The sequence below is a fragment of the Lactuca saligna genome, chromosome 4 (genome assembly GCF_052625555.1).
Source record: "Lactuca saligna cultivar CGN05327 chromosome 4, ASM5262555v1, whole genome shotgun sequence".
NCBI lineage: Eukaryota > Viridiplantae > Streptophyta > Magnoliopsida > Asterales > Asteraceae > Lactuca > Lactuca saligna.
The window spans coordinates 281271574-281282099 of NC_136420.1; the positions used below are offsets into that span (position 1 = coordinate 281271574).

Consider the following 10526-nt stretch of genomic DNA (forward strand, 5'->3'; position numbering starts at 1 on the left):
TAGTTGGCAATGTCTTGTTGCATGTAAAAGAAAGTATACAATTGATTATGTTTTATTATATCTCTTGGTTATGTAACTTAAATTGACAATAATATTGCCAATTGTTATCCTCTTATGTGGTATGCTTAGTTCATGTTTTGCCAATTGGAAATTAATTGAGTATTTTGGCTTATGAATTTGCAAAAAAGTAATGTGCATGAATTTATGCTTAAAATCATGACTATTTCATGCATGGAAAACTAACAATTATATGATGTATGTTGTTTTCTTATGGACTATACATGCATCATTTCAAAGAACACACATGGACCATATTTGTAATTTACTATATACAATACATAAAGTTGATATGAAAATTCATTCCATTATATGATCATTGAATCTAATAACTCATACCATTATCCCTCTATTGTATTATTTCGTCATTCCATTCCATCCAACAAAACAAACAGAAAATAAAATTCTTCAAAATGTCACAAAATCAAGGCATAAGATAGAAAACTCAAATGCAAAAATATCATAACTTATGTCTAAAACCATTTTGCATGATCAAAATCAAAAGAACAACATTTTGCCTATTGGGATGATAAATTGCATCCAACAAAGTTTAAGAAGCCTTCGATCTAGAAGACGACTTAACCCCTCCAGACCTTATTTGATTAACAGCTGGCGATTCAGTGAACCATGTTGTGTACAAAAACTGCTTATTGGGCCCCACATGGTTGCATACTTGCTTAAGCTTCTGTCTCTCTTTCATCCACCTTAATACAGTCTTCATTTGTGTTTTACTTGTCAAATCTTTCACACCAACTTCCTACATTTTTTTTTGTAATAATCATTTGTTATATTATACATACAATAATAATCAAATAATCAGATTGAAAATGCATATTTGTAAAGATATTGCCACCTGGACACGTTCCCATGTTTGAGCAACAGAGAGAGGACCATGTTCCTTTAAAATGTCGAAAATAGCCCTGGTGATTGTTTGATTTTGCTCTGGTCGAAATCTGGGCTCTAATGCTTTCATTGCTGGTTTTGGTTTTGTGCCAAGGTATTTTACTGTTGTGGTGAACATGATGCTATTTGTTGGAGAAAATGTAAATTAGAGAATCTTCTACAATACAATAATCATTCAGTAATTAGAAAAAGAAATGAAGAATGTGCGATTTATGAAAGGTTATTATATGTCTAAAAGAACGCTAAAATCAGAAATCGGTGAATGAAATCGCTTTGATTTCACTATTAACATATAAACCCTAATCGGGGGAATACCGATTTCACTTACAACAAACAAATAGGTGAATGAAGATAATCAGCTAAAGAAATAAACATAGTAAAACACCCATTATCTATGTATGACAGATTTACAATCAAAACAGATAATTAAAAGTAAATCACTTAAAATACGAAGGCATTAGAATCTGGTAGTAAGTAATTTCTTCAGGGAAGCGCTGATTTCTTTCAAAGCAATCATTTTGTACGATTCTAATTGAAAATATGCGATAATGTAAGGGGAAAACGCATTTCACGAAGCATATGATTCAAGTTAATGATTTGGGTAAAACCCTAGAAAGAGTAAATTATGTAAGAAACATAAACCCTACATTGATTCAATGATGCCAACGAAAGATTTGAGGTAGTAAAGGGAGATTGGATAAATATGTGTATGTGATTGATCTGATTAAGTTGAAGAGAGTTTGTTTGCACCTGAAAACCCCTCTAAAGCTCGTCTCTTTTGTGCTTCTTTCACAACTGATACAAATATGGTTTCGAAAGTCGAATGGACTTTTTATATTACAGCTACTGGTTCTCAAGAATAAAAAAAACATATCATTTTATATGGTTTTAGTGTATTTTTTTTAAAAACATATCATTTTATATGGTTTTAGTGTATTTTTTTTTAACCAATGAGATTTTATTAGTAAACTAGCCAAGGAGTTACGAAAGAAGACCTTCCTAGATTTCCTTTGTTATATCTATTGAAAATCCAAAAAAATGTCTTATCAACAATATCATAAAAAATTTCAAATTTACATCAATAAAGTAACTACGAGTAGGATTATGTAGCCAAGAAGACCATCCTAAGTTTGCTTTGTTATACCTATTGGAAATCCAAAAAATTGCCTTATGAACGATATCATAAAAAATGTTCGATTTCCTAGGAAGAGTCGTGCCTAAATCAGTGGAATTGCGGAAGTTCCACAAATACCAAAAGTGTCACACCCCCGAACCAGACGGCGGAAACGTCCGAGGGCTATCGTGACTCATTGAATACCATTACAATGCATATACATGAAACATAACATAAAACATCACCAACATTTGGAATAGTACAACCGTTAGTGTTTACATTCATTACATTGTTTAAACGTTACATTCTCAAAATAACTGTTCAACATCACTTAAACTACAGCAAACATCATAGAGTATAAATCATCCGTCACCTTATCTGTTACCTGAGAATACAAGTATTTTGAAAAACGTCAACATACGAAATGTTGGTGAGTTCATAAGTAGAGTTTGAAATCCAATGTAATGTTTGAAACCCATCAGAAAATCCGATATTTTCTAATAAAAAAATAGTGTAAAATATGTGTTGATCCATGAGTATGCATGTTTGAATTCTATTTATGTAAGCGTAATAGTTGTAAAAAATTCGACCGGTAATTCATAATTTGTAATTATTGAAAACCCTAGGAAAACCCGACGTTTTCCTATCACTTTGTATTACTTAGTTTGTATACCGTTGTTTCGTTTCGTTAGAGGAAAATCGTTGAGCTCCGGAGGCATTGAGAATACAATGGGTGGTGAAGTGTTGTGATGTACGTTAATGAAAACGGCCAATCGACAACCTTACAAGTGATCCCTTAGGTGCCACTCGCAATTCTTCACACAGCTCAATCCTCCCGGACTTGTGTAGTCCCACGACCGGAGGGAAGGAGAGAAGGTGCGAAACCCTCGGTATTTCCCCGCGTCGATTGGGATAAATGCAATTGCGAAGGGCCCGAAGCCCAACCCGCAATCGTGAGTTACCGACTTTACTAGCAGCACTGAAGAACCCTTGGGGTCCAGCAGCATGTATGCCATTGAAAGTCCTGTTACGTCATGTCGGATCGGTAAAACCCAACACTTCGTAAGTGAGAGAGAGACCTTCGGGCCTTAAGATCAGGTCATTGGGCTAGCTAGGCTCAACGAACAAGATTTTACACTTTTGGGGCCCAAAGATTGTGCATAGACGTCTGCGCACACTTGTATGTATAGTGAATTCTCCATCGTTATTAGTTATGAATCGAAATGTCGTAATGTCGTCGTGTTAGTGGTTTTGGATTTTTATTGGTTCGAGACCGAACCAATTCGTTTAACAACGACTTTTGGTATTGGAGTGTATTGTAATTCGTCGCCAAGCATGGTATCGTCAATTGGTCAAATTGCATGTATTAACTAGCATTGAAGATTTTCTGTTTTCAGCCCTTCCTTAATTGTAGAATTTACCCTTTTCACCCCCTCTATTTAAAAACTTTCCGGTTTGGTCCTTAAATTAATTTTCTTGACATTTTTATACCAAAAATTATTGAAATAAGTATTTTCCAGCATTTTTATCATAGAAAACAGTTTAAACCCTTGAAATTTCAATTTTCTCGGTTATAGCCCCTGTTTTTCGCAACTTTTACATTTTTGACCCAATTTGGAAAATTTTTACAACTTTGGTCCCTTTTAAATTTGAAAAGCATTGTAAACCCTTGAAAAGCACATGGAACACTTATAGTCCACTGTTTTACAGAAAAATGCAGTTTTGGTCCTCCAATTTAGAAAATTTCGCATATTGGGCCTTATTGGGCCGAAAATGTCATACTTAGCCCAATAAGCTTGGAATTTATGTTTTGAACCCTCTAAACAATATATTTTCAGAAAATACATTATGTAAACTGTTTTGACTCATCTCACCCATCAGATTTCGAAATATTTCACTTTAGGCCCTTTAACTTTGTATTTTCAACATTTTATGTCAAAAAAAAATGAGTTTTTAGTCCAAGTTAAGTGTTGTCAAGCTATTTAGCCATTTTCTTAGTATACTTTGCATGTGATAGTCTATTTTATGCTATGATAAAATATATGTTTCGGTTTTTAGCATATCATCCTAGATCTATCAATAAAATCATACAAAACATACATGTAAGCATAGAAATCAACCACAACATACACATAATGATGGATCTACACTTTTTCTTGTATTCTCCCCCACAAAAACTCATAAAAACCGAAAATAAGGGGATATGAAACTCACCTTGGGTGTTGATTCGGTTTTTGAAGAAAGAATGGAAGAAATGAAGTGATTTTTGGCCTTTGCACTCCTTGATGAAATTTTCGAGTTTATGGGATTTCTAGAGTGCAAGATCATGATTTTTGCATGGATTAGGAAGAGATTTTTGATAAATATGGAATACAAGTCATAGATCCAAGCAAAACCTTACCTTAGATGATGATTTTTGTGGAAGAACTTCCTTGAATGTTACCTAAACTTCGAGACTTTGGATGGAGAAGAAGAAGAAGCCTTGAGTGAATTTTAGAGAGTGTTTGTGAGTGTTTTGTGTGTGTGTGGTGTTGCTCTCGGCCGAAACAAGAAGAGAGAGGGAGAGAGAGAGAAGAAAAGACCTTGAGGTGATGCTTGCATGGATGAATGAGATATTGCATGGAAAACCTATGGGCAATAATGAGGTGGCACACTAAGGTCAACCCTCCTCTTGGGCTTGAGTTCTTGGGCCGAAAATAATGGAGGAAATGAGGGTGTTTGGGCCTTAATTACTTAAGCCCAATTTTCTTGGTTAAGTTGGGTGATTTTTGGTCCAAATCAATTTAAATGTGATTTTTTTTTTATGACTTGTTAGGGTCAAATTAGGTTAATTATGGTTCATAGTCATTAATTTATTTCATTTTAGGTTCAACCTAGCCCAAAATATTGAAATAAATGAATGTGGGTCCAATTAGAGCCCAATTAGGGTTCTAAGCCCATGATAGTCCAATTGGAAGCTTATTGGACCATTTGGATCCAATAAGGAAGTTCTAGTCCAAAATGGACTTAACAAGAACTTCTAGGGTTTTCCAATTGTTTGATGACTATTTGTAGTACTTGTATAATGTATTTGATTGAAGTTTTTGATTCACATTAGCTTGAATGTATGGATTACATGACACAAAATTTCCAGTTGTGACATCATCCCCCCGTTAGAGGGAATTTCGTCCCGAAATTCTGTTTGAAAGCTAGATTTGAGAAACTAGAATAGGTGAGGGTACTTTTGCTGCATTTGGTCTTCGCGTTCCCAAGTGAATTCTGGTCCACGCTTTGCGTTCCACCGTACTTTCACGATCGGGATGCGACTCTGCTTAGTACGCTTTACCTCCCTGTCCATGATTTCGATTGGTTCTTCAACGAACAGGAGTTTCTCATTGATTTCGATTTCGTCAAGAGGCGTGATGAGTGTTTCATCTGAGAGACACTTCTTCATATTAGATACGTGAAACACGGGGTGTACACCATTTAGCTCTGCGGGTAGTTGCAGTCTGTATGCTACCGGACCAATTCGAGCGATGATTTCGAAAGGTCCAATGTATCGCGGGTTCAGCTTTCCCCGTTTTCCGAAACGTATAACCCCTTTCCAGGGCGAGACTTTTAACAGTACTCGATCACCAACCTGAAATTCTAAGGGCTTTCGTCGTTTGTCAGCGTAGCTCTTTTGTCGGTCACGCGATGCTTGCAATCGAGCTCTGATTTGAACGATCTTTTCCGTGGTTTCACGGATGATCTCCGGTCCCGTTAGTGTTTTGTCCGACGCATGCATTTTTGCTAGCTGGGTGTCACCTACTTCAGCCCAACATAACGGTGATCTACATTTACGCCCGTAAAGTGCTTCGAAAGGAGCCACCTTGATGCTCGAATGGTAACTATTGTTGTATGAGAACTCGATTAAGGGTAGGTGGGTATCCCAAGACTTTCCAAAGTCTATCACGCATGCACGGAGCATATCTTCGAGCGTTTGGATAGTTCGCTCACTTTGGCCATCCGTTTGAGGATGATAAGCGGTGCTCATATCGAGGGTTGTTCCCATCGCCTTATGGAGTGATTGCCAAAATCGGGACGTGAACCTACTGTCCCTATCCGAGATAATAGATTTTGGCACTCCATGGAGTCTCACGATTTCTCGTAGGTACAACCGCGTCAGTCTCTCCATCTTGTAAGATTCTTTGATTGGCAGGAAATGGGCAGATTTCGTCAGTCGATCGATGATTACCCATATGGTATCCAGTCCGTCCGACGTCTTGGGTAGCTTGGTGACGAAGTCCATAGAAATCCCCTCCCATTTCCACTCGGGAATTTCCGGTTGCTGCAACAATCCTAAAGGTTTCTGGTATTCCACCTTTACTTTGGCGCATGTAAGGCACTTGCTGACGTAGGTCGCGATTTCCGCCTTCATGTTAGGCCACCAATAGTGTTGTTTAATATCCAAATACATCTTATCAGAACCGGGGTGAATGGAGTATCGCGTCTTATGGGCTTCCTTCATGACAACATCTCTAAACCCTCCAAGTTTAGGGACCCAAATACGGTTCATGAAGTAGTATACCCCATTCTCCCTTGTTTCTAGGTTCTTTTCCATCCCGCGCAACGCCTCGCTAGCTCTATTTTCCGTTCTCATGACCTCTGACTGGATCGACGCGATTTGAGTGGCCAGATGAGATTGAATGGTGATCGAGAGAGTTTTTGTATGGCGGTTAGAGTACTCCTTCCGACTTAATGCATCAGCTACCACGTTGGCCTTGCCTGGGTGGTACTTAATCTCGCACTCATAATCGTTTAGCAACTCAACCCATCTTCGTTGCCTCATGTTTAATTCCTTCTGGTTTAAGATGTGTTGGAGGCTCTTGTGATCTGTGAAGACGGTGCACTTTGTACCATAAAGGTAATGCCTCCAATTTTTTAGGGCAAAGACTACAGCTCCCAACTCTAGGTCATGGGTTGTGTAGTTCACTTCATGCGTCTTTAGCTGGCGGGATGCATAGGCTATCACTCTCCCACGTTGCATGAGAACGCAACCTAAACCCTGATTTGATGCGTCGCAGTAGACTACAAAGTCTTCCGTTCCTTTAGGTAGAGATAGTACAGGTGCGCTACAGAGAGCTTGCTTCAAGGTTTGAAATGTGATTTCTTGTTTGTCTGTCCATTTGAATGGTACGCCCTTTTGCGTAAGCGAGGTAAGTGGCTTGGCGATCTTAGAGAAATTCTGAATGAATCTCCTATAGTAGCCTGCTAATCCTAAGAATTGACGTATTTCCGTGGGCGTTGTCGGGATTGCCCATCCTTCTACCGCTTTGACCTTAGAGGGATCCACATGGATTCCATCTCGGCTGACTACATGACCTAGGAAGTTCACGCTTCGCAGCCAGAACTCACACTTGGAGAGTTTGGCGTAAAGTCTTTCTGATCGTAGAGTTTCTAAAACTTGTCGGAGATGTTGGCCATGCTCTTCCTTGTTTCGAGAATAGACAAGGATGTCATCGATAAAAACGATGACGAAGTTATCAAGGAACGGTCGGCAGACCCGATTCATTAGGTCCATAAATGCGGCAGGGGCATTCGTTAGACCGAAGGGCATTACGACAAATTCATAATGTCCGTAACGAGTTCGGAAAGCGGTTTTTGGAATATCCTCTTCCCGGACTTTGAGTTGGTGATACCCGGACCGTAAATCTATTTTAGAAAAATAACTAGCCCCTTGGAGCTGGTCAAATAGGTCATCGATTCGTGGGAGTGGGTAGCGGTTTTTGATTGTGAGTTTGTTTAACTCTCTGTAATCGATACACATTCTAAATGATCCGTTTTTCTTTTTGACAAAGAGTACCGGAGCTCCCCATGGCGAGTAACTAGGTCGAATAAATCCTTTATCCAAAAGTTCGCTAAGTTGGCTGGATAATTCCTGCATCTCGGCAGGAGCCAACCGATAGGGTGATTTAGCAAGAGGAGTTGCTCCTGGGATAAGGTCAATTCGAAATTCGACCTGTCTTTCTGGGGGCACTCCCGGAAGGTCTTCAGGAAATACATCCGGAAATTCACATGCCACTGGAATGTCTCGAACGTTAATCTCCTCCTTGGTCTTGTCCACCACATGAGCCAGGAACGCCAGATTGTTCCTTCGTAGATATTTTTGTGCCTTGACACACGAAACGAGACGAAGGTTCATGCTAGATTTGTCTCCGTAGACCACTAGGGTTTCATGATTGGGAAGACGAAGACGGACGGCCTTCTCGTGGCACATAATGTCGGCATGGTGGGGGCTTAACCAGTCCATACCGATGATCACGTCGAAACTCCTAATTGATACTGGCATTAGGTCTATTTGGAAGACGTGTTGATTAAGAGTTAGGGTACATCCGATGTAGATTTCCCCAGTGGATTCGGTTTTCCCATTGGCCATTTCCACCGTATAGGCTTCATTTAGCTTTTGGGGAAGTTGTTTTAATAAGTGCTTAAACTTATTGCTTACGAAGCTTCGCTCTGCTCCGGAGTCAAATAAGATGCATGCGTAAGCGTGGTTTAAGAGAAACGTACCGGTAACAACAGAGGGATCCTGAATAGCTTCCCCCTGACCCATGGTCATCATCCTTCCTGTTCCTCCATTTCTTGAATTATTGTTGTTGGGACAGTCTCCGCGGACGTGTCCAGTCTTCCCGCATCCGTAGCAGGTGTAGCTAGGCCCTGCGCTGTTGCCACTGACATGGGTGTTGTTGTTGTTGCGAGGGTTGTTGTTGTTGATTCCCTGATTTTGGTTAGGGGGAGGGTAAGCCTTGCAGTACTTTGCAGTGTGACCCCTTCGATTGCAACTGGTGCACTGAAAATCCTTGCATTCTCCATAGTGATGGAAACCGCACTTGTTGCATTTGGGAAGATTACCGGAATAAGGTTTGGAAGTATTTGAAGTGGCTGAGGTTGGAGCATGTGGTGCGGCTGGAGCCGATGTGGTAACGGCATTTACCGCCACTGTATGCTGTTTCTTAGAGGTGTCGGGGCCCTGGCGCCCCTTCCTCTTATTGTTCTTTCCCCTCTTGTCATCTCCTTCCTTCTTCTTCTCAGCCTCCACTGGTTTCTCTCCCTTTTTGTTATTATGGTCGTACAACCTCTTCGCCAGTCTCTTTGCACTGTCAAATGTTTCGGGGTTTGCAGCTATCACATTCCCTTGAATTGGTGATGTGAGTCCCCAGATGAATCGCTCGATCTTCTTTCCTTCCGAGGTGATCATACCCGGGCACAACAGAGATAGTTCGCTAAATCTCGATATGTAGGCATCGATATTCGCGTTCTGCACAGTGAGGTTCCATAGCTCTTGTTCCATCTTTTGTATTTCGCCTCGTGGGCAGTACTCTGCCATCAACATTTCTTTCATTTCTGTCCAGGGGATAGAGTTGGCTACAGGGAGCGTCATGGATTCTACATGTCCATTCCACCAGGTGAGCGCCTGATCCACAAAAGTGCAAGCCGCGAACTTCACCTTCATGTGCTCGGGGCAGTCGCATATCTCGAATATCGATTCCACCTTCTCGATCCAGCGCTTCAGAGTGATCACTCCTCCAGTACCATTAAAAGTTCGTGGTTTGGCGTTTGTGAAGTCCTTGTAGGTACACGTCCTGGTGGATCCTTGATTCATTCCATTGTTTGAACTTCCGGCTCCTTGCCCATTGACTCCTCCATTGTTCCCTTGTTGAATTTGCGCAATCGCTGCAGTGACTGCTGCTGATACAGCTGCCTGAAAGGCGGCTGAGTCAACTTCAGGTGGGGTTGGTCCTGGGTTTCCGCGAGTAGTTGGGCGAGGCATCTTTCTGTCATGAAACGGAAAGATGTTGAGTGTACGTGGTTTCTGTGAGGTTGCGACCCTACTAACTAGGTGTATGATGCGAACCTAAACATTTCTACCATCGAGCATACAATCATAACGTCTCAACACATAACAACTGTGAATGTCGTAGCAAAGCACACAAAAGTTTATTAATATTGTCCGTGTTTAGTACAAGAAAATTTGCTCGTAAGAGCATACATAAGTAGCACTAATCCGACAGCATAACGGCTCCATGAGTAGTGTAGCCAAGAAGACCATCCTAAGTTTGCTTTGTTATACCTATTGGAAATCCAAAAAATTGCCTTATGAACGATATCATAAAAAATGTTCGATTTCCTAGGAAGAGTCGTGCCTAAATCAGTGGAATTGCGGAAGTTCCACAAATACCAAAAGTGTCACACCCCCGAACCAGACGGCGGAAACGTCCGAGGGCTATCGTGACTCATTGAATACCATTACAATGCATATACATGAAACATAACATAAAACATCACCAACATTTGGAATAGTACAACCGTTAGTGTTTACATTCGTTACATTGTTCAAACGTTACATTCTCAAAATAACTGTTCAACATCACTTAAACTACAGCAAACATCATAGAGTATAAATCATCCGTCACCTTATCTGTTACCTGAG

At 40.3% G+C, this 10526-nt stretch overlaps 1 protein-coding gene across 6 annotated transcripts; it reads right to left on the minus strand.

Annotated features, from left to right (window-relative positions):
- Positions 1-398: 398 nt before the first annotated feature.
- On the minus strand, positions 399-1858 carry LOC145043673 (uncharacterized). Of its 6 annotated transcripts, none has more exons than XM_078992390.1 (3): positions 1711-1858; positions 911-1082; positions 399-814 (listed from the first exon to the last, which is right to left on the minus strand). In XM_078992390.1, exons 1-3 carry the CDS (start codon positions 1830-1832, stop codon positions 608-610), a joined length of 501 nt encoding a protein of 166 aa, XP_078848516.1. In that variant the 5' UTR covers positions 1833-1858; the 3' UTR covers positions 399-607. The 6 variants fall into 6 exon arrangements, with proteins under 6 accessions (XP_078848516.1, XP_078848517.1, XP_078848519.1 ...); XM_078992391.1 differs by having other exon boundaries at positions 911-1117; positions 1711-1810; XM_078992393.1 differs by having other exon boundaries at positions 911-1114; positions 1711-1803.
- Positions 1859-10526: the final 8668 nt, after the last annotated feature.

Bases quoted from the DNA above. Each gene is read 5' to 3' on its own strand.
- LOC145043673 (XM_078992390.1), bottom strand. From the start codon at position 1,832: ATGTTTTTTTTATTCTTGAGAACCAGTAGCTGTAATATAAAAAGTCCA. The intron at 1,083-1,710 runs GTGCAAACAAAC...TCCAACAAATAG, and splicing joins AGCTTTAGAGGGGTTTTCAG to CATCATGTTCACCACAACAG. The intron at 815-910 runs GTGGCAATATCT...AAAAAAATGTAG, and splicing joins AAACATGGGAACGTGTCCAG to GAAGTTGGTGTGAAAGATTT.